This window comes from Mesoplodon bidens (genome assembly GCF_964165515.1).
Source record: "Mesoplodon bidens genome assembly, chromosome: 2".
NCBI classification, from domain to species: domain Eukaryota; kingdom Metazoa; phylum Chordata; class Mammalia; order Artiodactyla; family Ziphiidae; genus Mesoplodon; species Mesoplodon bidens.
Genome location: NC_138177.1, coordinates 161,546,098 through 161,572,415, shown reverse-complemented (window position 1 = coordinate 161,572,415; position 26,318 = coordinate 161,546,098). Strand labels below are relative to the sequence as shown.

The 26,318-nt window shown below is 41.7% G+C and overlaps 1 protein-coding gene and 1 pseudogene across 2 annotated transcripts in view; one reads left to right on the top strand and one right to left on the bottom strand.

The window, feature by feature from the left end:
- The window catches only part of LOC308605436 (methylosome protein WDR77-like), a 524,245-nt pseudogene extending 522,730 nt beyond the window's left edge, over positions 1 to 1,515 (bottom strand). The window contains exon 1 of the transcript in view: positions 1,192 to 1,515. The product of the transcript in view is annotated as a methylosome protein WDR77-like (transcript). The remainder of the gene's footprint in view (positions 1 to 1,191) is intronic.
- KHDRBS1 (KH RNA binding domain containing, signal transduction associated 1) lies at positions 1,375 to 25,106 on the top strand. Its single transcript, XM_081224422.1, has 9 exons — positions 1,375 to 1,905; positions 13,685 to 13,809; positions 14,433 to 14,549; positions 15,776 to 15,922; positions 18,962 to 19,095; positions 19,895 to 20,096; positions 20,557 to 20,624; positions 21,407 to 21,465; positions 23,761 to 25,106. The coding sequence occupies exons 1-9, from the start codon at positions 1,524 to 1,526 to the stop codon at positions 23,856 to 23,858; spliced, it is 1,332 nt and encodes a 443-aa protein (XP_081080548.1). The 5' UTR covers positions 1,375 to 1,523; the 3' UTR covers positions 23,859 to 25,106.
- The last annotated feature ends 1,212 nt before the right edge of the window (positions 25,107 to 26,318 follow it).

Here is a 26,318-nt window from a genome sequence, read left to right as displayed (position 1 = left end):
CATATATGTGATAATTTACGGAGAGATTCGTGTTCTCATTTCTGCTGGTGATTTGTCTCCCTACCCCAAAGAAGGTAGCCAGGCCCTAATGTTCCCTAGCTGAAGGCGTCTAAGTTTCAGATCTAAATATCAGCAGTTTCCAGGCACCCAGAAGACAATTTCCACAAATGCTTTTGAAAAATGTGGGCTTATTAGGGGAACTGATCCAGGAGAAGGGATGGGAGCGAGTGCTTTCAATGGGGGAAGCAAAAATCTGTGGAGGGAAGGAAAGGGTTAGAGAAGGTACCAGGTGTTTGAGAGTTTATGGGAAAGTAAAGACCTAGCTTTCGTTTGCATATAGCACCCCAGGATGAGGAGAACGCTGTGGGAGACTGTCCACTTTAATACCTTGGCCTTGAGAGCAGTGGTAATGGTCTCTCTCTTTGAGCAAGTGTGGAATGATTTATTCATCGTGAAGGGCAGGAGGATTAGCACTCACATTCGTAGAAGGCGCCACCCTAATGATTACGCAGCTGGCCTCTACCCCATGTTTTTGTGGAAGAAACACGTCTGCAGAAAGCAGTACTATATGTAGAGAGCCAAAATGCTTTGCCTTTTAAGACGACTTCTCTGATCAACAACAGCTAACGTTTAAGAACATACTATATTTGAAACCACGGGATACGTACTTCTTGGATTCCCTGCTTTTTGGTCTGGGGCCCTTTTTCTGGCTAGATATCAGGTCTCCGATGTGAACCCTCCCTCTTAGTTTAACTCCTCCAATAGCCTTCAGCCTTTCCATTGACCCGTCCTTCCTCAATGTCCCCCTCTAAGCTTCCCTTCTCCACCTCTCAACTCTGAGACTCTCCCTTAGTCGTCCCTTCTTCACGCTCTCTCCCTCCTCTCTCTCTGCCCAGACAGCCCCAATTCTCTCTCCTTCCCCTCCCGGGTCCCCCAGGCGGGTCTCCTTTCATTTCCATACTTCAGTGACCCCTCTCCCCTCCCCCCTCCCCCACCCCCACCCCATTGAGCTCCACAGCTCAGCCGTTGGAGGAGGCGTGGCTCCGCGAGCATCAGGTCTCCCGCCCCACAAGCCGCGGGCCCGCGCGCAGACAAAGACATTCCACAGCCCCCGCCCCCTCCGCGCTCTCGGCCAGAAGTGGGAGGAGACACGTGTCCCTCTAGCGCGAGTCACGAGGAAAAGAAACTAACCGAGCCCGCGGACACCCGCGCACGCGCACAAGGCTGCGGCCTGGCGGGCTCGGAGGAAAAAGGGGAGCGGGGAGGCGACTTCTTCGGGCTCTGCGGCGGTGCGCAGGCGCCGTGGCCCGACCGGGGACTTTGTTCTCCGCGGAGAAACCCAAGGGCGGTGCCGGTACTGGCTGCGCACGCGCGCCGCCTCATTTCCGGTGCTCTCTTTCGTTGGGTCGCTCGGGTCGGCTTCGGTCGCTGTCGCTCCCGCTCTCCCACCTTCGCCAACCGTCGCTCGGGCCTCTGCCGCTGCCGCGTCGCTTCCTCGATCCCTCGATCGCACATCCTCCACAATGCAGCGCCGGGACGACCCCGCCGCGCGCATGAGCCGGTCCTCGGGCCGCAGCGGCTCCATGGACCCCTCAGGTGCCCACCCCTCGGTGCGTCAGGCGCCGTCTCGGCAGCCGCCGCTGCCTCACCGGTCGCGGGGAGGCGGAGGGGGGTCCCGGGGGGGCGCCCGGGCCTCGCCCGCCACGCAGCCGCCGCCGCTGCTGCCGCCCTCGGCCACGGGTCCCGACGCGACTGTGGGCGGTCCAGCGCCGACCCCGCTGCTGCCCCCCTCAGCCACTGCCTCGGTCAAGATGGAGCCGGAGAACAAGTACCTGCCCGAACTCATGGCCGAGAAGGACTCACTCGACCCGTCCTTCACTCATGCCATGCAGCTGCTGACGGCAGGTAAGGGGGCCTCCGGGGTCCCTGTGGGTCGCCCGGCCACCCGGGGGCATGGGTGGTAGCGGCTTTGTTCCTCTCCCTTACCGCCCCCTGGGGACCCAGGCAGTCGTGGGCTCCCCTTCTCTCGTCCTCGTCTTCGGGACCCCAGATTCTACAACTCCCATCCCGGCTCAGGGTGTGAGGGAGAATTTCTAGGCTGCAGTGGAGGCCCGAAAGGGACTTGGCGATCTCTTAGCGCAAAGATTTTGATGGATAGTGCCGCGCTCCCTGCCCCCTTGCTGACCCTTCCCCCTCCCACCTCTTGCAGCTGCCCCGCGCTCCGAGTGCTCAGATTCTTCCAGAAATGAACCTTCACCTCCCGCTTCCCCGAAAGGGGAAGCTTTTTGATCGCGGGTGGCGGTCGGCGCCTCAACTGAGGGTGTAGGAGGTGAAGGCAGCCTGAGCCGGGAGGGAGGGAGGGCCGAGGTGAGATGGGGTGAGGCTGGGGTGCCCTGTCCAGCGCGCCGCGGCCGGCGGGGCCGGGTCGGACTTAGCGGTAACTGGAGCTTGAGTTGCTCGGAGGCAGGAGCAACCTGTGGGAATCGGAGCTTGAGGTTTTCCGAATCAGATTGCCGACTTCGGCCGATAAGATGGTCATTGCTGTAGAGCCAGACGGTTGGATCCCTTTATTTTACAACGCGTGCTCGTCATTGGAGAAGGGAAAAACAAACCTAGAGACAGAGAAAGGGGGTGATACAGGGAGATTAAGGATGGTTTGCATGACATTCCCAGTAAGATGAGAAAAAATTGAAAGAAGTTGCATGGTCTCCCCCCCACTTTTTGCTTCAGTCCTGAAATAGATTAGGAATAGTAGCCTTTGTTCTCTGTGTGTAGGCTAGCGCTCCTTTTTTGCTCAAAACTGGCCATCACCTAGTCGCCTTGATTTCTCCCTAAAGCCGTCTGTTTTGCTCTCTCTTCTAGTTAAAACGTTTTAATAAGTGTACCTTATGATACCTAAATTTTATTAAGCAAATAAAAATTCACAGCATTCCAACACTGAATGAGTAGTTGGACTCTTTGGCAGGGTTGATATAATGGACACGTCCGTTATGAAAATATAATTTCCCTCCCTTTGTTCTCTGTCTCCCACCGTTGGTTAGAGGTCGTTACTTTTAAACACAGTCAACAAAGCCTGAGGTGGTCAAGAATAAGAACATTTAGATAAACTGCTTACATTTTCAACTCTGCTTTGCTGTTCTATAACACAGTCAGATTGTTTGAAACATTTCTGTTCATTGTGTTCTTCTGGCAAGCTCTTTGAGGGCAAGGAATGCTTTTAAATCTTTATATTTTTCATATTGTCTTGCATATAGCAAGCACCAGGTGTTTGAAAGCAAGTACATGCAGATTCAGGAACGTCAGACTAAATGGTATAGGTTGACTGGGTCTTATTTTTCCTCCTGTCTTTAATCAGTTCATATTAAATGAGAATAAAATAACAAACTTTAGAAGTTTAAGGTGTTGGCTTGGGTTTGAAATTCTAACTCTTGACTAGTCACCTACTCTCGGGAAACTTTCTGAACCTCAGTAACCTCATCTGTAAAGTGGGATGGTGAGTTGTGAGGATTAAGTGTTGTGTAAAAAGCACCAGCACAGTTCCCTTTGACCTGTAATCATTAGATAATAACGTGTCACCAGTTTTCTCCTAGTTGTAAATTCGTGGTACTGAGTAAGGTATGAAAATGCAAGCTTTTTTTTTTGCCTTTCTGAGCACATCAAATGTCCAGTATGGTGCTCGTCTTTTAATAAAAGATGGTTTCTTAGGATAGCCATCAAAAACTATTGATCCTTAAAAGTTACTTCTGATTTTCACCCTTCTTTCATTTTTTAAACTTGGGTGCTTTTTTTCCCCCCACTCTTCACACCTTTTATTTTATTATTATTTTTAACATCTTTATTGGAGTATAATTGCTTTACATTGTTGTGTTAGTTGTTGTATAACAAAGTGAATCAGCTGTACATATACCTATATCCCCATGTCCCCTCCCTCTTGCGTTTCCCTCCCACCCTCCCTATCCCACCCCTCCAGGTGGTCAAAAAGCACCGGGCTGATCTCCCTGTGCTATTCGGCTGCTTCCCACTAGCTATCTGTTTTACATTTGTTAGTGTATATATGTCAGTGCCACCCTCTCATGTTGTCCCAGCTTACCCTTCCCCCTCCCTGTGTCCTTAAGTCCACTGTCTACATCTGCGTCTTTATTCCTGTCCTGCCCCTAGGTTCTTCAGGACCAATTTTTTAGATTCCATGTATATGTGATAGCATACAGTATTTGTTTTTCTGACTTACTTGACTCTGTATGATAGATTCTAGGTCCATCCACCTCACTACATATAATTCAATTTCATTTCTTTTTTATGGCTGAGTAATATTCCATTGTATATATGTGCCACATCTTCTAAACTTGGGCTTCTTTGGTGTCTTTTTCCTTTAACCAAATTGAATTTTAATTGGAGAAATGGGATTGAGGTAATGCTGGCTCATTGAGAAAACTAGCTTGGGATATGTGAATATTTCTTAGCATGGATAAGTCTTGATATATGTTGGACCTGGCTTTGAAGATATTTTTTTAAATTGAGATACAGTTGATTTATTTTAAGGTATTTTTGAATGATCTGGAAAAGTGGTTGTAGTAAAGTCAACCAATTGTGAGAAAGTGAGATTGAGAAGACGGAATAGTAGTATTTAAGCTCTGATAAGGATACAGGTAAGAAAAATACAGCTAACACTATACTGGTTGCTGGACACTGGCCTGAGCACTTTACATCAAATGTTTAGTCTTCATAACAATACTATGAGGAAGTTACTCTTATTATTTTTACTTCTACACATGAGGAAAACAAGGCAAACAGATTAAATCATTTGCCTAAGGTAACAAAATTAGTAAGCAGCGTATGGAGGATTTGAAGTCAGTCCGAGCCTGGATCCTCACACCTAACCCTCTTTGCCCCCCCCACCCCCCACTATAGTACCTGCAACAAATTGTACTAAAAAAAAATAAAAATAAATTTTGTGCTAAAATATTAAAAGAAAATCTGTTTCATCAGATTTTCTGAACACATCAAAGTCCTGGCCAACAGGGCAATGAAGATCACAAGGCAAGACGAAGGAGGAGGAAACCCAGAGAGCAGAGCCTAGCACCTAGGACTGTGACTCCTCCAGGCAACTCTGCCTGTTTCCCAAGAGGTGCTACAAGACCCAGACCACTCTTCTTTACCAGCCACATAGCCCTCCCTGTACCTTTTCTTAGCTTTAGATTATTTTGCACTTAGCAGCATCTGATGCACCATATGTTGTAGTTAATGTGTTTGCTTGTTGGCTGCCCCTTCTTTATGACTAGAATGTCAGCTCTACCAGGGCAGGGATCTTTTGTCTGCTTTGTTCATGGCTGTATCTTCTGTTCCTTTAAGAGTGCTGCACAGAGTGGCCTCTTACTAAATATTTGATAAATGAATATTCATCCTCACTGCATGATGGAAAAATAACGCAATTCTGAGGGATTTAGATTTTGAATATAGGTTTCTATCTTAGCCAAATTGATCTTCAACCACGATGACAATTAAATGTGTTTGCAGACATACAAAGACTCTCAGGGTACCCATGCTTGTTTTCTGAAACAAAAATAATTTATCATATTATTTGTGTTAAATATTTACATGATAAACATACGATGTTTTTATGTATATCAGTGTTCTTTTTCTACTTTTTATAACTAGGAAAATACAAGTTAGTGTAAATGACTCAGGAATAAGTAAGCATTTTCAGTAGATTAACAATCCCCAGATGATCTTGAAAAGATATGCAGAAATTCATCTTGCAAAAGCATTCAGTGCAGGGACTTCCCTGGCAGTCCAGTGGTTAAGACTCCACGTTTCCACTGCAAGGGGCATGGGTTCGATCCCTGGTCAAGGCTAAGATCCCACACACGGCGGAGCAGCCAAAAAAAAAACCATCAGTGCAGAATATTTCCAGACAAAAATCTATTGAAATTTCAAAATAGTACATTATTTTATTTACAGTATACTATGGAAATACACCTAGATGTCCCCATTTCATTCTACAGAGCTAGCAAGACCTATTAAAACCAGAAAGTGGAATTGCAAAGGAACTATAGACCAAGTATGGCTCTTCATATCCACGGGTTCTCCACATATGTGGATTCAACCAACAATGAATCAGAAATACTCAGGGGTGGGAGGGATTCCAAAATGTCCTGAAAGCAAAACTTGAATTGGCTTTGCACTGGTTTACATTGTATTTACAACTCTTTACATAGCATTTACATTGTATTAGACATTATAAGTAATCTAGAGATGATTTAAAGTATACAAGAGGATGTGCGTAGGTTATATGCAAGTACTATGTCATTTTTTATAAGGGACTTGAACATCCTCGGATTTTGGTATGGGAGTTTGGTCCTGGGGCGCCAAGGGATGACTGTGTAGGTGTAAGTATATAAATATTAGGAAAGAAAGAGGCAGAATTTATCATTATTTGCAACAACTTCATGGTTGTTTACCTAGGAAAATGGTGAGTGATGTGGCTGATTACAAGGTAAAGATGTATAAATCAGTAGCTTTCTGATATAGAAGCAGTAGCCAATTAGAAAAGAATTGACAAAATGATCTCATTTTTTAGAATAGCAGAAACTTTGGGATAGGCAATAAAAATCAGTTCAAAATGTATGTGAATATCCATAACAAACAATAACAATATGTAACCTTTGTAGAGCATATAACATGCGCCATGACCTGTGGTACTCATTAATTCCATCTTCATGGCCATTCTATGAGGCAGGAAGAATTTTTATCTCAATATTACAGATAAGGAATATTGCAATCACATATTGTTGACTTAAAATTTTATTGAAAGTGGTAAACGAAGATGTGAATAAAAAGAAATATGCCATGTCCTGGTGGGAGGAGGAACTAGTCTTATAAAGATGACAACTTTTAAATTAACATTTTTTTTGCATTTTTCAGACTAATTCCAAACTGGATTTATTTTTTTCAACTTGACATATTGAATATAAAGTAGTTAAAAGAGAGAAACAACAAGGGGTTGTACTGTATAGCACTGGGAACTGTATTCAATATCCTGTGATAAGCCATAATGGAAAAGAATATGAAAAAGAATATATATGTGTATAAGTGAGTCACTTTGCTATACAGCAGAAATCAAACACAACTTTGTAAATGTACTATACTTCAATAAAATTTTTTAAGTAGCTAAAAGAGTATATGAAGATAAATGAGAAAAAAATTTTTTGGAGACAGGAAAATAATGAAAACCTGCTACATTGAAAGAAATGAAGTCAAACAAGACTTAGTGCTTGAGGGGATGTGGATTAGAAGGAACAGTGCTGGTAGAAGTGTGAATTGGTACAACCACTATGGATAACAGTTTGGCATTTCCTTTGAAAGCTGAACATTCAAATGCTTTAAATTGAGCAAGGTTATTCCTAGGAATATACTCAAAGAAACTTTTGCCCGTGAATGTCTCACTCATAAAATAGTGCACCTCGTTTCACCATTGATTGGATACTGTGAGATTTTCAAAATGAAATACTTAATACAGCAGTGAAAATGAAAACTATAGCTGAATGCCACAACATGGAGAAATCTTGGAAATCTAATGTTAGGTGAAAAGGTCAATCCCATAAGGCTACATACCTATGGTACAATACTGTTTTGTTTTGTTTTTAGTTTATTTTATTTATTTTTGGCTGTGTTGGGTCTTTGAGGCTGCACGTGGGCTTTCTCTAGTTGTGGCGAGCGGGGGCCCCTCTTAATTGCAGTGCACAGGCTTCTCATTGTGGTGGCTTCTCTTGTTGCAGAACATGGGCTCTAGGCATGCAGGCTCAGTAGTTGTGGCTTGCGGGCTTCAGTAGTTGTGGCACGTGGGCTCTACAGCGCAGGCTCAGTAGTTGTGGCACACGGGCTTAGTTGCTCCGCGGCATGTGGGATCTTCCTGGACCAGGGCTTGAACCTGTGTCCCCTGCATTGGCAGGCGGATTCTTAACCACTGTGCCACCAGGGAAGCCCTACAATACTGTTTTTATGGAACATAATACTAGCAAAATTAAGTACAATATTGTTAGCATGCATAGGTCTGTGATAAAGCAGTTTTTAACAAAACTAAACGTGTTTACCATAGGACTCAGCAGTTGTACTCTTGGGCATTTATCCCAGAAAAATTAAAACTTATGTTCATATGAAACCTGTACGTGAATGTTCATAGCAGCCTTATTCATAATAGCCAAAACACTGGAAATAACCCATATGTCTCCAATTGATGAATAGTTTAGCTGTGGTACATCTATACCATGGAATACTCCTCAACAAGAAAAAGAAATGAACTGTTGATAAAGCAACAACTTGGATGGATCTCAAGAGATTTTTTTTTTTTTTTTTTGGTCAGGCCACACGGCTTTCAGGATCTTAGTTCCCTGACCAGGGATTGAACCTGGGCCCTGGCAGTGAAAGTGTCAGGTCCTAACCACTGGACCTCCAGGGAATTCCCTCAAGAGAATTATACTGAGTGAAAAACCCAATCTCAAAAGGTTACACACTGTACAATTCCATTAGTTTAACATTCTTGAAAAGATAAAATAATAGAGATGGAGAACATTAGTGGTTGCCAATGTTGGGGAGAGAGGAAAGGAGGTGACTGTGGCTATAAAAGGGTAGCATGAGGGATCTTTGGTGGAACTGTTCTGTACTGAGACTGTGGTGGTGGTCACATGATTAAATTGCATAGAACTAAGCAAACACACACACACACATAAGTACATGCAAAACTGGTGAGGTCTGAGTAAAGTCAGTAAGATTGTATTAAAGTGAATTTTCTGGTTATGATATTATAGATATGCAAAATGTTATGGAGAATAGTGGGTGAAGGATATACGAGATCTCATATTTCTGACAACTGCACATAAATCTACAATTATCTCAAAATAAAGTGGTTTGTTGTTTTGTTTTTAAGAGGAAAAAAAAGCCTTAAACTCTTAAGTTGTACCCGAAGAAAGAGATTTGGGAGACTCTGGTCAATATGCCATAATAGTTTGCCGCTATCCTGGAATGTGGGAATTGAGCCCCTTAGAGTGCTCTTAACTCAGGCTTTGAGGGATTTTTTTGAGCCAGTACCCACCCTTAGTCAACACTGTATGTGAAATACTGTGTTGGTATCTTTTTTCTGGGGAGCTAGTCTGTAGGGGCTCATGACCCCAAACCAGATTAAGAACCTATAGCTCGGTGCTCTTGCTTTAAATAATAAATAATTTGAAAAATGAAAAGAATGGAGTGGTTTGATACAAAATTAATGAACTTACTGGATTTGTGATTCTGAAAGGATTTACCAACAGAAAAGATACAGGGCAAAGAACTATAAATTTGGGAATGATGAAGTTATATGAGTCGTTAAGGGAAGTTGGGGTGTTAATGGTACATTTCTTTAATTTGGTAAATGGTTTTTCGGGTTTTTTTGCGGTACGTGGGCCTCCCACTGCTATGGCCTCTCCGGCGGTGGAGCACAGGCTCCGGACGCGCAGGCCCAGCGGCCACAGCTCACGGGCCCAGCCGCTCCGCGGCACGCGGGATCCTCCCGGACCGGGGCACGAACCCGCGCCCCCCCCCGCATCGGCAGGCAGACTCCCAACCACTGTGCCACCAGGGAAGCCCTGGTAAATGTTTATAGATGCCTGTTGTCTATTAGACACTGTACTATAAATGGCAGATAGTTTAGTAATGGCAAGGGTCCAGAAATTGTTCATAGCAGGGGAAAGTGTGCTGTTGTTAGATATATGAACCAAATACATTGATAGTCTGGAGGAGGGCATGACACCTGACCTTTTGGAGCAGATATCCTATGAATCTTGCCCTCCTAGAAGCACTATCTCTGGATGCCTTAGTCAGAAAATCTTGCCTGTCTTGCTCCTTATCACATGTTCAGTTAATGGAATGTACATGATAGCCTTTTTTAGTTAAAGTAGTCCAGTTGATAAAATCTGTATATAATTTTTTTCAAACTTCTCTTGTATTAACAGTTTTGTGTTCCTTAAATCTTTCTTCCATTAAAAAAAAAATCCTCCTTTTTAAAAGTAAGAAGGAAAACTAAATGAGGTTTAATGGCTTGCCCAAGGTCACACAGCAAGCATGTAGCAGAGCTGGGAGTCAAACCCAGTTCTTTTTAGCTTCAAAACTCAGGTTCTTTCCTCTCAGTCATACATTTAAGAAACAGTTCTCATCCTTTGGAGCTAACAGTCTGGTTGTGATAACACCTACCAAAAAAAGGAAAGATTAAGTTATAGTAAAAGAGTAGAAGAAAAGCCACGAGATTTGTTGAATTTGCTCTGACTGATGTAAGGAATAACCTAGGTTTAAATACCTGCTCTGTCGCTAATTTTGTGATCTTGGACAAGATTTCTTCACTAGTTAAGTGGGGATAATCCTGGTTATAAAGACGAAGGGACACAATAAATACAAAATTCCTGACACATAAAAGGCACTCGGTAAGATATGATTATTGTCAGCATCTGACTTTCAAGCAAATGGGTCACCTCTTTGTGCTGTTTACACCTTAGCTTTTCTTTCTTTGACTCTTGGGATATCCAGGGTCTCCAGAGGCCCAAGCAAAGATCTTTTAAAGGAGTCAATTTCAGAAGATTGTCTAGAAAGTACTTTTGCCTGAGGGTGAGGCATTTTTAGGAAGCTTCTCTTTGATTTTTTTTCTTCCCATTACAGCCTGCTCCTTAACCCTCCACAAGAAGTGAGGCCAAGAAGAGAAATTGAAAAAGAAAAAAGGAGGAAAAAAAGAGAATTGAAAAAGAAAAGAAAGATCAGGCAGCTGAACATCTGAGGCACACACAGAGAGACCTCTTGTCTTTTAGCTGCATGACAGTGTCTGGGAGTATAAGCAGTACTTCCCAAAACTTTACAGAATCAGCTCTTTTTTGCTTAAAGTGCCCCCCACAACTCCTCACTGAAAGGCAATAATAAAAGCCTGAGGTTTGAAGTTAGAGAAAGCCTGGGTTTTAATCCTTACTCTCTTACTACTTTAACAGCTTTGTGACTTAGAGATTTAACTTCTCTGATTTTGTTTGCTCAGTTATAAAATGGGGATAGTACCAACTACTTCACTGAGTTATTTTTTAGGATAAATGAGGTAATATTTGTATAGACTTTGATACATTGTAGGCATTTAATAAATGTTTGGTCCTTCCCCTTCCAAACATGGAAGACCACCCTTCTTGAAGGCTCAAGTTGCTTCTTATTCTTTTGCTTTCTAGGCTAACCCCCTGATTGTTTTATCTTTTCAGTTCTGTTTTACTTAAATCATTGTTCTCTGAATTCTCTAAAAATGCTTTAACATTATTTTTTAAATTGTGAGGTAAGTGAACAAGGGGATCCTAATTAAGATCTGCCTAGTTCAAAATATAGCAGAAGCATCCATGTTATAGAAAGGTCTTAAATTCACGGGGCACATTACATTGATATTAAACAAACCTTTCTACTGGGTTCAGTTTTTGCATCCCTGCTTCCTATGGGAGTACAGATTAACAGACTTTGAGTCTTATCTTCTTGTTCTAACCAATTAAAGTTTCTGGAAAGTGGTATAAAGTACAGCTGAAAGGCCTAACTAGATGGCAGCAATTAGGACACACTGAGAGACATAGATAAGATGAAGTATGTAATTTGTTTCACATATTTAGAAGCTCCTCAGTGATGTTTTCAGATTAGAAATGTGGCATCTTTGTTCCTGTGGACTTTGGAAGATTGAGTACCCAGTTTCCCAGCCCAGAACTCAAGAGGTGTGTTCAGAGGTGGTAGGCTCAAAACTAGAGACTACAAAAAGTTAATATTAGCAGTAAGTGGGAAGGGGTGGGGTCAGGATACACTACCAGTGAAACAGTAAACAAATAGGGTGTTGAATGAAGGAAGCATTTAGTCTGTTGATTGTAAGGTCAAATTTGTTTTCTATTCCAGGCAATGAAAAATAGGAGTGCAAAGAGCACTGTCATTTACCGTTCTTATAAGAGTGTAACATCTGAAATTAGGCTTTTTAATAAACAGAAGCCTTCAGTTTGAAATTCTGAACTCTGTGTAGTCTGTCAGGCTCAGTAACTTTCCTTCATCCATGTACTTTACAGCTGGACTTAGTCTAAACAGTCTTTTTTTTTTTTAATTGTTAAAGGTTTAGATTTGCAGTATCTGTTTGAAGTCGTATGTCTTTATACAGAACTGGTGGTTTTCAAAGTGTGATCCCTAGAGCAGCAATATCAGCATCACCTGCTAACTTGTTACAAATGCAGATTCCTAACACAATCCCAGACTGGGATTGGAGCCCAGCAGTCTAGTTTAACAAACCCTCCAGGTGATTCAATGAAGTTTGAGAAGGCTTGCCTTAAAATTATAGAAGAAACACTGTGGAAATGTTATATAAGGAGAACATTCTGTGTTAGAATGTTCCACTAATTTTAGGGAGTATAATTTTTTTGGTTGTTGTTGTTCTCAGTGGACCACAGTATATAACCTTTTAGGTGCTGCTCTTCATTGCCTCCATACTCGGCCCCCATCTCTGTTAGTACTCCTGTCGTGTAGCATTTAACTATACTTCATTGCTGACTTCATAGACTGGGAACTCTAGTATATAAACATAGTGGAGATTGGGACCATGTTTGACTTGTTCTGTTGTTTCTCATATACTTTACAGGACAAGGTGCCTGGCTCTTAGTAAGTCTTCCATAGTGGTTAGTGATCATACCTGTATCTGTCCCTTCATGTGCCTCCATAGGAAGCACTCAAACACTTGCAGTCACTGAATGAATGGATGGATGGGTGAATGAAGTTCCCTAATGATAGGAAATCTTTTTGGTTGCTAAGGTTCTAGCTGATGAAACTGTCTTAACCCATGAATTGAAATTATCTTGGTGCATTTTTTCCTTTAGGACACTGAGTGAATTTGGGCTAGATAGTGTTGAGTATATATTAAAACACTTCCTGAGAATTGGGCTTTTGGGACTTTCCTGGTGGTCCCATGGTTAAGACTCCACACTTCCACTGCAGGGGGCTCAGATTTGATTGCTGGTTGGGGAACTAAGATCCCACCTGCCAAAAGGAAAAAAAGAAAGAAAGAAATGGGCTTTAATTAGCATGTTTACATATGTTATTTTATTCTGTCTTTATAGTAACCTCATGAGGTAGATATTGCCTCCGTTTTACAATGAGGAAACCAAAATTCAGTGCAATTAAAAAACGTTTCAGAGTTCACACAGCTGGTGAGTGGCAGAGTAAAAACCAGGTCGTTCAGACTCTTAAGGACTACTACTATCCAAAGCACTACTGTTACAGAATTTTAATGGGACTCTCGGTTGTGTGTTTAAATTATTGACTTTGTCTTTTCATTAAGATATAACTTTGTACTTTTTTCTTGATGCAGATTTTAATTTTTTTAGTTCGTTTATCCCCTTTTCCCCAATTCACTGCTAAATCCATTTTGTGTTAAGAACATTTGAATGTCTCTGTAGAGGTTTCCACTAGAAGTGGAAGAACAAACTCCTCTTATTAGAAGCAGGCTTTGGGTTTCCTAGTCAGCTTCATCTAGCTATGGTGCTTTCACCCAGTCTCCATTTGAAATTAGCACTTTCTCGTTACACAGTACTGTGTTATTGCTTTAAGTTAAGCAGACTCAGAATTTTGCCTTTATTTAAAAGAAAAAACTAAATTAAATTCTGTTTGTCCTATTTAGAAATTGAGAAGATTCAGAAAGGGGATTCAAAAAAGGACGATGAGGAGAATTACTTGGATTTATTTTCTCACAAGAACATGAAGCTGAAGGAGAGGGTTCTGATACCTGTCAAGCAGTATCCCAAGGTAAGGGAAAGAGTGCCTCACTTTGAGTTGTCTTTGTCGTATGAGAGTATGTAGTATGTCTTGTAGCGTGGGCTGTAGCAGAAGACTTACAGAGATTGTGATGTGTCAGAAACTTAAGCAGGTGAAGGTTCTGTCCCATATACGTATCTGGCAGTTGAAACATACAAGTCTGTCACTAATAGCATAGCTATAGCCAGGATGGAAATATAATCATCTTTTTATTATCAAAAAAGAAAGAATTTTTTTCTCAAAGTTTTTTTTTTTTTGGAAAGCAACTAGTTATATTTAGTTTATCAAACCAGTACTACCAAAGGGTACCATATGTCTGTTCTGTTCTGAAGTAACTGGCTTTAAAATGTTTATGTAAAAGTACAAAGGGTTGCAGTGTGGTACTATGGAAAGAGTGCCAAACTACATCAGGAAATTCAAGTCTAAGAACTGCCACTTTCTAGTTGTATAACCGTAGGCTAATCACTTTATCCGTACAGCCTCAGTATATCCTTCAGTAAAATGGGAGCGGTAATACTCTACCTATTTTACAGGATTATTGAAGATAAATAATACATGTGGAAATATTTTATAGGAACATATGTGTTTAGAAATCTGTCTTTATTTTCTGTCAGTTCAATTTTGTGGGGAAGATCCTTGGACCACAAGGGAATACAATCAAAAGACTGCAAGAAGAGACTGGTGCAAAGATTTCTGTGTTGGGAAAGGGCTCAATGAGAGACAAGGCCAAGGTAAGCTCACATTAATGAGGCAAGAAGACACCCTAATGCCTTCCAGTAGCCCAGAGTCCAGTATAGATTCCTTATGGAAATTAGCATTTGCATATGTACAGAATGTGATTCCCTTAAATTTGCATTGGATGTAAGAGATTATAGACCAGTTAATTCACTTCTTTGGCAATGCTGGAAGAACCTAGGTGTGCCCTGGTAATTGTTTTCTTTCTAACTTTGACTGCATAGTAATGGAAACAGCAGTAGCAACTTTGGCATTAGTAAGCTTATCTATGAAAACTTGGAAGGGGAGCTGGAGGTACTGAAACTTACTGAGACTAAAGACACTAAAATGTGAACAGCACATTCCCTTTTCAGTAATGTGGAAAAGTGAGAGCACTAGTGTTGTGAGTGCAGGTGAGTCTGAGGATTAGTTGTCTGGTTTGTTTTATAGCCAGCTGGAATGTGAGGCCCTCTAAAAGAAGATATTACAAAAGGAACCATGAGTAATCCTGACAACAGAACCTAATGCTTTTTTTTTTTTCCATGCCATAGCCCCCTACTCTTTATACTCTTTGTAAGTGTGGAGAAACTTACCACCGAAACAGAATAGTCTTAGCCTTCTAGGGTCAGCTTTTTAGATGAGACATACCTGCTACAGCCTAAAAACTTACTCTTTCAGGCCTCCTTTTATGCAGCCTAATTGACAAACATGTTTTCTCAGACCCTCTTTTGTCCACTCTCATTTCTCACTAGATGAATACAGTTAGGGCTGAAGTATGTTATTCTAGCTAATGAGATTTACATGAGATTTTCTTCTCTCTGTCCTGACTTTTTTCCTTCCCTAGAACTTGCCAGACCATATAAGCAGATAAGAAGAGCTGGTGATTAAGAGCTCTACCTGGGATTTAAAAGCAAATGCTTGGCAATAAATGAGTGAATGGATGAATGCTTGGCAAACAGCTGTTATCTGAATGGAAACTGGAAATAAGTTTGTCTCTTGTATACCTTCTAATAAGAGCTCCAGTGAATACACCAGTGATTCAAAACAGAGGAGCAGCAGACTAATTGCAGGTTTAGCAGACTGTGTAAATTACTATTCTCCAGAGTTTGTTTTGCTTTTTTCTTACACTTTTCTATTTTTTTAGGTGTTGGGGTCATTTCTCGGTGTCTCTTTGGCCTAGAGGTAAAGGTGTCATTTTCTCCCTAGTCCAAGTGATGCGATGTTTTTGTGCATCTTTCCACAGGAGGAAGAGCTGCGCAAAGGTGGAGACCCCAAATATGCCCACTTGAATATGGATCTGCATGTCTTCATTGAAGTTTTTGGACCCCCGTGTGAGGCTTATGCTCTTATGGCCCATGCTATGGAGGAAGTCAAGAAGTTTCTAGTACCAGTAAGGAAATCTATATCCTGTATCTTTTGAGCAAGAGAAAACTGGGATCTTGTGCTTACTGCTAAGGCAGGGTTTCTTATCCAGGGTCTGTGCGTAACCTGAAATTATATACCAAATTCTGCATTTATGTTCATTTTTCTGAGGTGGTCCATTAATTGTATCTGGTTTTCAAACCACTGTGCCCCAAGGCCACTCTCCCACTCCATGTCTAATGTGGTTTTAGTTGTATACCAGTATCTTTTGTCAATATTTTGGAGCCACAGTGTGTCTGGCATTTTAACATCTGGTTAACAGAGATTTAACAAGGTCTTCACTAAATTGTGTATTTTGGTGCTAGAGTGGAACCAGAAGGTTATGATAGGAAAATGACTAAGGTGGTCATAATCCCCTGCACTTAGGGGCGTTTTATTCTAGACTCTAGAGAGTCTAGATGATAACAGCAAGAAGCCTCTAGCCTCCAGTGTTAATGGATTGACCTGAGTGCATTCAGGGCTTTCTCTCCTGGAGGAGTTTACTCAAGTAGAGTTGATTTGAAAGAGCCATGATGGTTGTAGGCTTAACTGTTGATAATATTAAACAGATTGGTGTACAGCTCCTTTCATAATGTAACTAAGGCCTTGGAAGAATTGGGACAGACCAGGTTACCTGTCTTGCTTATTATTACCTGGTCAGAGATTTCATTCTTTGAGTAAGTAGAAAATGATGAATTTTTGCCATTTGGCAAGACCTGTTAGTTTTCAGAGTTACTCTGAAAACTACTTACTGTTGAATATTTAATAACCAAGTATGAATCTGGAACCTTAAGAAGCATTTGGAGTACTATTCAGCTAGAATTGAGTAAGCATCATAGTTTCATCACTAGGAGGAGGTGATATATAGTTCTTGGTTTTCTTGTATATGTAAAATGAGGGAGTTGGAACTGTATCAGAGCATGTGAGAATTGGTAGAGCAAAAATTAATAGGGCGCGTGTACCTGTAATGCTGAGCTCCAAGGATTCCAACATTGTCTTAAATGTCTCAGCAGCTGCTTTGCTTCTAAGTATCTCATCATCATTAGAGTGTTCAACATGAAACAGCCAATTTAAAATATCCTAGGAAAGGACTTCCCTGGTGGTGCGGTGGTTAAGAATCTGCCTGCCAGTGCAGGGGACACAGGGTCAAGCCCTGGTCCGGGAAGATCCCACATGCTATCCCACTAAGCCCGTGTGCCACAACTACTGAGCCTGTGCTCTAGAGCCTGCGAGCCACAACTACTGAGCCCATGTGCCACAGCTACTGAAGCCCACGTGCCTAGAGCCTGTGCTCCAAAACAAGAGAAGCCACCGCAATGAGAAGCCCATGCACCGCAATGAAGAATAGCCCCCGCTCGCTGCAACTAGAGAAAGCCTGCACGCAGCAACGAAGACCCAACACAGCCATAAATAAATAAATAAATAAATGTATATATTTAAAAATAAATAAATAATAAATAAATAAATAAATAAAATATCCTAGGAAAAACTCAGAGCTCGTAAATTTTCCCTTGAGGATATGCTTTTTACTCTTTGAGGTATATGTTGAAGCATCCTGAGCCATCCGTTTTCTGAAGGACTGCAGGGGAATGCCCATCTCCTCTTTATCATTAGTCTCAGCATATTTCTCAAAAGGACTAAGCTTACAAGGCTTCCATGTAAGTGGATCTTCAAAAGAGAAGCCTGCCAGGGAGATCTGGGTTTCCTCAGTGTTGCTGTGGCAGTGAGAGGAATATGAGCAAATGGCCCATCATTGGTCACTTGATTCTCCAGTGAGTCTCAAGCAGCAGAAATGTGTACGGTAGGAGGAGTTGAAGAGTTGGGGGCGGGGGGCATCTCTGGTGACTAGAATCTTCTAAAAGCTGTATACACCTGGGGTATATAAAAATGCATGAAGTATTAAGACTGAATGCTTCTCATCAGGAAATATGTGACAAGATTTGCAAATGGCATTTGGCTCAGTTCTTCCCCCTTGTGAAGAAAAAAAGTGAGCCTGTTTTTGCGTCCATGACCAGAGCCCTCCGTTTTCCCCTTAGAACCTGGTACAGTAGGAAGAGCACTGGACTGGGAGCTTTATCTTCTGCATCATCTTGGACAAGTTATTATATCACTTTTCTGAGCCTCAGGTTCCTTGTTCATCCCAAACATTTGTTAAGTATCTGGTAGGTGCCTAATACTATGCTTGGGTCTGAAGTTACAAAAATGGCTCTTGAAGAGCTCACAACCTAGTGAGAAAGACATAAAAACAATTCTAAAATGATGTGGTAAGTGCTTAGAGAAAATTACATGGTGCTGTGGGAAAAGAGGAGGGAGTGAAGGGTTGGCATCAAGAGAAAGTTTTTCAGAAGAGGTGAGGTAATATTTTAGATTAAATCTTGTAAGAGTTAGAGTCCCTCAGGTGGACAAAAAAAGGCAATAATATAGTCTGATGATTCAAAACCTAGATTTTGGAGACAGGTAATTCTGAATTTACATGTAGAATCTGCCACTTACTAGCTCTGTGTCCTTAGACTGATTGCTTTATACTTCCCGAATCTGTTTTCCCAAATGTAAAATGGGAAGGTCTGCCTACTTCAGGGTTAATTTGAAGATTAAACTGAAAACTCTATGTAAAGCTTATTGTATGGTACCCAGCCATAGAACTTAATTAATGGTAGTGGCTTTTATTATTCTAGAAAGAGGAAACTATTTGCAAGAATGGATGTGTAAGAGTATGCCATGTTCTGAACTGCAAGTTGTTCAGCATGGCTTGAAAGGAGGTTATACATGGAGAGAGGATGGAAGTGATCTGGAGAGCTAGGCAGGGACCACATCATGAAGAACTTCATCTGAATAACGAGGGGTCTACCATCAAGACTTTCCTCAAAGAGGTGACAGGTAGAGTGCCATTTGACTTCAGAGAATGAATGACCTGAGACTTTATCTGGGCTTTCAAAGTTGTTCTTAGCATCCAAGGCTCCTATGGGCTAGATGACTTCTCAGCAGAAGGTAGAGAATAACACTCCTTCTCATTATCTTTTATCCACAGGATATGATGGATGATATCTGCCAGGAGCAGTTCCTAGAGCTCTCCTACTTGAATGGAGTACCAGAGCCCTCTCGCGGACGTGGGGTGCCGGTGAGAGGCCGGGGAGCTGCACCTCCTCCTCCACCTGTTCCCAGGTATAAATAATGGAGACAACTAGAAATGGGATGTAAATTTGACTGCTGGTACCATCTCTGTTTTACTGGTGCTCTTATCTCCAGCTTAGAAGGGGTCTCAGGATTTGTATGCTGCATCAGGAGTGGAGTTGTAGGGAGTTCCCTCGTGGTCTAGTGGTTAGGATTCGGCGCTTTCACAGCTGTGGTCCAGGTTCAATACTTGGTCGGGAAACTGAGATCCTGCAAGCCGCATGGCACAGCCAAAAAAAAAAGAGTGGAGTTCTAGATCTTGGTCACTTTGACCATAGTCAGGTACAGCAGTCCTGAAGCTTTAGGACTTCAGGACTAAAGCTTTTAAAAAAAGCTTTTTAAACTTTTGGACAGTTTTAGCATTTTTAAATGGTCTTTGACTTTAGAATTTTACCTTTGCTGATTGACCTTTATGGACTGTTCAGACTCTCCAAGGCAGACGCTCCACTAATGAGACATTAACAGGTTCACCATGGGACCTGGGGAGCCTTCTAATATGGGTCCTTTACCCACCTACACATTCCTCTGTGTTGTTTTGTTTTGGCTGCGCTGAGTGGCTTGTGGGATCTTAGTTCCCTGACCAGGGATTGAACCCTTGCCACGGCAGTGAAATCGCCAAGTCCTAACCACTGGACCACCAGGGAACTCTCCATTCCTCTGTGTTTTGATAATAGTCTATTTAAGGCATTGTAAAATCTCCTATCTAGCTCCAGAATTTGCAAACAAATCTGAACATGAAAGTAGCCTATTTATAAAAATCTCCATTTAAAATAAACTTTCTTTTTTGCAGGGGCCGTGGTGTTGGACCACCTCGGGGGGCTTTAGTGCGTGGTACACCAGTGAGAGGAGCCATCACCAGAGGTGCCACTGTGACTCGAGGAGTGCCACCCCCACCTACTGTGAGGGGTGCTCCAGCACCAAGAGCACGGACAGCAGGCATCCAGAGAATACCTTTGCCTCCACCACCTGCACCAGAAACTTATGAAGAATATGTAAGACATTCGGACAATGCCATTTCCTAATACCTAACAGGTTGCCAAAGAAGGTTGAATGACAGGGCCCTTGATGTAGGTGGCAGGGACTGCCTGTAAGATTTGGAATCTGCCCTCTTCTCTTGCAGTGAATGTTAAACTATGAGAAGAGTTTTCCATTTTTAAGCATGGTTTACTGTATGTATGTAGATTAAACAGGAAATAAGCTGTCCCTTGATGTTTAGTGTGTTACTAAAGGAACTCACACTACTACTGCTGATAATGCTGAAGTTCAAAAGAAACATGGTTTCTTTTTTTTTCTTTAATCCTTTCTTTTTTGACTATTCCACAACAGGTGTTAACATTTTGGAGGGAAATTCCATGTTCTGTTAATCCAGAAGCCCGCCATACTCCTATGGGATATAATTACCTTACCTACTTTCCGTGATTCTGACTTTCTATTTCATTTTATTTGTTCTAGGGATATGATGATACATATGCAGAACAGAGTTATGAAGGCTACGAAGGCTATTACAGCCAAAGCCAAGGGTGAGTCAGGCAGTAGAAGTGCTGTTTCATGTCCTCGGGATGGATAAGAGGGAGTTGGAGGAACTGAGAGATTTAGGCAGCACAAATCTAAGGAGCAGGGTGGCTCACCTCTCTTGAGGGTGTCTCCTCTGCTTTTGACATCTGTAAGGCACACACTTGGATCTGCAAATTTGGATAACTGTGAATCTTAAATTATAGTGTAGAATCTGGGGTTAGCAGATGAAAAATTCCTGAGCTGTGACTACATGGAAACAAAGGGAAGAGGCCTGAAAATTATTTTGATTTATTATTAAAAAATGTCACAGCCACATTAAAGTTGCATAAAAGTTTAAAAGGATACTAGAATCCCACTATTGTAACTCAGGTTCTTTGCTGCTCTTTTTTTAAAAAACATTTTTTGTGTATGTGTATATATATATATCTTAACTGTGATTGGAAAGGTCTCTCATAATTCTACAATGGGGACAGAACAGTTCTTTTCATGTTTCTTTAATCTCTTCCAGTTAGCCCTGTGAATACATGTGTATGTACACTGTGGTTAAAGTTGAGCTTTTGGATTGAGCTTTTTCACTTTAAATTGTTGCTATTCATTTTTCTTTGCTATAGTTGTCACAGTTTTTAAATGAGTACCTAGTGTGTACATGCTTTGGAAATACTTTGTGGTTTGGAGATGGGGTAAAATGAGCATCTTTTCGTTTTATATATATATATAGTATTGGGGAGAAAGGTAAAACTGAAACATGGTTACCATATAGCTCTAACACTCTGTCTTTGGCTTTCAGGGACTCAGAATATTATGACTATGGACATGGGGAGGTTCAAGATTCTTATGAAGCATATGGTATGTCTTTATTTCTGTGGTGGGACAAAATGTGCAAGTAAGTGCCCTGGAGAATGCTGGTGAACTGATTATTGGGGGTGACTGGATTATTGGGGGTCAGTCATGCATCTAAGGAGAAACCTCTAATAGAAGGCCAACATGTTGATAGATGTGGCAGTAGGAGTCCTGCTCTTAAATTGTGTGGTGTGCGGTAGAAAGGACTTACTGAAGTGAGTTAGGTGTGCTATTACTCTTGGACGGCTAAGCAGATGTCCTAAACTAGGGCTCAGGTCTAGGTTGGCCTGGTTGGAGCAGCAGGCTTTTCAGCTGATGTTGATTCTTTTTGTACTTTAGGCTGGGAGATGGCTAGGCCTGGGTTATGTTGCTGGGCCTTTGCTGCTGATACCTAGGCCATGGTGGTGGATAATAAGAATTTAATCATATCCAATTCTTCTGCCCCACCTCATTTTTAAAAACAATTTTGGATCTCATCATAAAGAATCTCAGTGTAGAGGAAATGCTAGCTGAAAGAAACCTAAACGGCAAGAGCAGGTTGGGGGCAGGAACAGTGTCCATTAGATTAGAAACTGGGGGCTGAAGCCAGTTCAGGGTAGCATGGCACCAAGCTCCTTACTGTCTTGGAGACATCTCAGTTCAGTCCTATAATCCTAAGAGAGCTATAGATGCTGGAATGGCAGCAGGACCAAACTGCCTTTCCTGAGGCTTGGTTGAAAACACATTGCTCAAGAGTATCCTCAAGAGCCAGTTATGGCCCTGTATTAATGGGTCCCAGAGGGAGTACCATGTGGCAGTAGATGCAGAGAGAGCAGCCTTTTAAATGTGAGGTGTTTCCAGCACACCCAAGGGGAGTCCAGAGACTTTGGCAAGGGGGTCAGCAGTTGACTGTTTAAGTTACTAGCTGACAGTCTCCCTTACCCCTAACTGAAAAGAGAGAGCCTCTTAGGGTTCCCACAGACAGACTCCTCAACTCCTCAGCACAGTATGTAGTAACCAGTCAGCTGCTTGCCCAGGGAAACAGTTTTTACCAGTTCTAGCTAAATGGTACTGGACAGTTGCCATCCGTAACACTGCACTGCTCTCTGCTCATATGCCACTATTTAGAAGGGTGGTATGATTGCTCCAGGGTGTTTCCCTTCGTCGGTGAGGCAGCACAATGGGGCCTCTGTATGTGTTTGACTAAATTACATTTCTGTTTTGCTGGAGAAAAGACTGCACTGAAATAGGCAGGCTGCTCCTTGTTCTCCTGGTATGATGTTACCACCGTTAATCTGTTCTGATTTCTGCCTTTATAAGCAGAGTTAGAAAAATAAACTGTCTTGTTGGTACCCAGAAGCCACTTGGAAAGTGATGGACATATCTATTTTACTAGAGGTATAAACAGGCCTAGATAGCATAGGGCTTTGTGCAACATCCATAATGGAGTTTTAGACCTATATGGATGGAAGCAGATGTTTGTGAATGCAAGCAGCTAGAGAAATAACAGGCCTGGGTAACATCTGGGGGTGAGTGGGAAGAATAAGCTTATAAACACAGCTCGTGTTCATAAGAGATCAGCTCTAGTAAGTGATCATCTCTCCTATAGGCTTTTCCCTGTCACAAAGGAAAACCATTTGAGGATGTCAGTCATGTTGTCTGGCTTCTCTGGACTACTGGCACAAAAAAGGAGATAATGAATTCTCCTAATGAGTGCTGTTAACACATTTGATTGTACTTCCCACTGCCAGAGCAGTGGACCAGCTCTGCTGGTGGAGGGCTCTTGAAACGTGGCCATTGCTTGCTCTTCCCAGGGAGCCAGAGGACATTTCTCCACGGGGAAATTAGACTTGCTGTTGCATGGAAAGGGAGCTACCTGCTGCTTCCAATCTGAAAGACTTGCAGAAATTGTCACCTTACTGGAGGCTCTGTGCCAAATTGCTTTGGAAACAGGAAAGAGCATTGCAGATCCACTGAGGTCGATTTCCTCATTGTCCCAAGCAAGGTGTTGAGTTTATTCAGGTTTGGGGGCTGGAGTATAGATTATGTTGCCTATGGACAGCTTCTTTCCTGGACATCACTCCATGTCCTTCCCGAACTGTTTCCTCTGTCTGTCCACTCAGAACTGTCCTACAGTTGGAAAATTGCCTAAGCTGCTCAGGAGGGCCAAGCAGAGTAAAAAAGTAAGGACCACCCAGGAGGTGGCAAGACATTGGAAGCAAAGCAGTGTTTTTGGTGATCTTTACCAGGTGACCTATGCCTGCCCATCCGGAAATGCCATTGGCACACGGGTTATAAACTGTTCTTGCTTTTTCCCCACAGGCCAAGATGACTGGAATGGGACCAGGCCATCGCTGAAGGCCCCTCCAGCTAGGCCGGTGAAGGGAGCATACAGAGAGCACCCATATGGACGTTATTAAAAGCAAACATGAGGGGAAAATATCAGTTATGAGCAAAGTTGTTACTGATTTCTTGTATCTCCCAGGATTCCTGTTGCTTTACCCACAACAGACAAGTAATTGTCTAAGTGTTTTTCTTCGTGGTCCCCTTCTTCTCCCCCACCTTACTCCATTCTTAACTCTGCATTCTGGCTTCTGTATGTAGTATTTTAAAATGAGTTAAAATAGATTTAGGAATATTGAATTAATTTTTTAAGTGTGTAGATGCTTTTTTTCTTTGTTGTTTAAATATAAACAGAAATGTACCTTTTCTAATAAAACAGAAGTTGAGTAAAAAAAAAAACACCACAAACCTGTTAGTTTCAAAAGTGACATTGCTTGCTTAAAGGTTCTGAAGTTAAGGCTTGTTAACTTTCTCTTAGTTTTGACTTGAGGCATCCCGTAAAGTTGTAGTTGCAGAATCCCAAACTAGGCTACATTTCAAAATTCAGGGCTGTTTAAGATTTAAAATCACAAACGTTAACGGCAGTAGGTGCCACCATGTAAAAGTGAGCTCAGACGTCTCTAAAAATGTTTCCTTTAAAAGCACATGGCGGTTGAATCTTAAGGTTAAATTTTAATATGAAAGATCCTCATGAATTAAATAGTTGATGCAATTTTTAACGTTAATTTGATTTAAAAACAACAACAACAAAATTAGGTTCGTAAAACTGACTTTTTCATCATGTGGGTTTTGAAATCTAGCCCCAGACATACAGTGTTGAGAGATACTTAGTGGGAAGTAGGTTTGAAGAGGGTGATTTGGGGAGAGGGGCTGGCCACTTGAATTTGATGCAGAGCTTTTTAGTCACGAACAACCTTTCAGTAATACTACTAATAATTAACATTTCAGTATTTAAAAAGGCAAAGTATTTTGTCCATCTGAGATTCTACACTCCATGAAAAGCTCACTTGGACACTGGGGCCAAAAGCTGATGATTTTCTTAAGTTGACGGTTGTCAGTATTGAACTGTTACCAAGGTAGTTAGTCAGGTATGTCTCAACACTAGCATGATATAAAAAGGGACACTGCAGCTGAATGAAAAAGGAATCAAAATCCACTTTGTACATAAGTTAAAGTCCTAATTGGATTTGTACCGTCCTCCCATTTTGTTCTTGGAAGATTAAATGCTACATGTGTAAGTCTGCCTAAATAGGTAGCTTAAACTTATGTCAAAATGTCTGCAGCAGTTTGTCAATAAAGTTTAGTCCTTTTTTAATCAAAGTAAATGTGATGAATTGTCATTTTTTTTGGGTGGACAATAAAATAGTTTTCTCTTTCAAATAAACTTAAATTAACTCTAAAGTTAATGGGCTTGTTAAAAGTTGGAGACATTCTTAAAAGTGGTGGGGGGGGATTTTATTTTAAGTTTACCAAAAAAAAGTTTATGAGTTGTTAAGTTTTAGTTTAAAAATAACCAAAGCTTTTTCACCCCCTGGAAGTTGTTGAAAGCAGTTTTATCCAATCCTTATCACAAGCTCTAATTTTTGGAGAGAAAAATCCAACTAAGTTGAAACTTGGATTGGTTTCCATACATAGGCCTCAGTACTTAAAGTTCCAGCCATCCTAGTTTGCACCTTCTGTAGAGCCCGTAGGTGGCCCTAAGAGTGACACCAAATAACCTCTGTGAGCTTGGAGAGGAATAGCACTTGCCTTTAGATAATGACAATTCAGCAAACCCTGGGTGCCCTTAATGGTTTCCCTTCCAATCCCAGAAATGCTGTTAATAAATCAACTGGGCTGGGGCAGGATCTGGTACGATAGCCTGGCTCTGAACCTCCCTCCTGAGAGACCAAGAGAGGATATGATGGAATTGGTTGACCCTGTTTCCACTCCTCTACATTAATTCTCAGGGTTCTCATGCCTTCCCTAAGGGAGCCACCTAAACTGCTCGGGGGTGAAAAATCCTCTTGTATGAAGTGCCAAGCTGCCTGCAGCAGTGCATGATGGACATTTTTTTTTCTTTTTAAAACACACCAACAAAAAAATGTATTTGTAGATTGTGATAAAGTGTAAATAACTGAATTTTCAACCGTGGTTTGAAGTCAGCTTTCAGGGCATTATGTCTTGTTTTGATGAAAAGAGATCACTCTATACCCCCCTTTTTAAAGGAAAATTATCGCAAGAGAATCAGGATGTGTAAAGCTAACATGCATCGCAAAAAACCAAAGGTAACCTAAATGTCTGATTTTAATAGCACATATTTCTCTTTTACATAAACTGTGACAGCAACTTGCATAAACAATTCTTTAGCTGTTAATTTTAATGTTAAAACTTTGCAAAACTTGTTTAATAAAAATAGCTGTAAAAAGAAAAACCATATGCTGCCGCATAAATTAGCCATAACTCTTAATAATCCTGCCCATCACAAGTGAACTGTAATGTAACCTGGGCACAAAGTCTGACATCTTAAATGACACATTGTAAAATTTCAATGACTG

Coding starts and splice junctions, on each gene's coding strand:
- KHDRBS1 (XM_081224422.1), top strand. CDS start 1,524: ATGCAGCGCCGGGACGACCCCGCCGCGCGCATGAGCCGGTCCTCGGGC. Junction 20,097..20,556: donor CAGAAACTTATGAAGAATAT/GTAAGACATTCG, acceptor TATTTGTTCTAG/GGATATGATGATACATATGC. Junction 21,466..23,760: donor AGATTCTTATGAAGCATATG/GTATGTCTTTAT, acceptor TTTTCCCCACAG/GCCAAGATGACTGGAATGGG.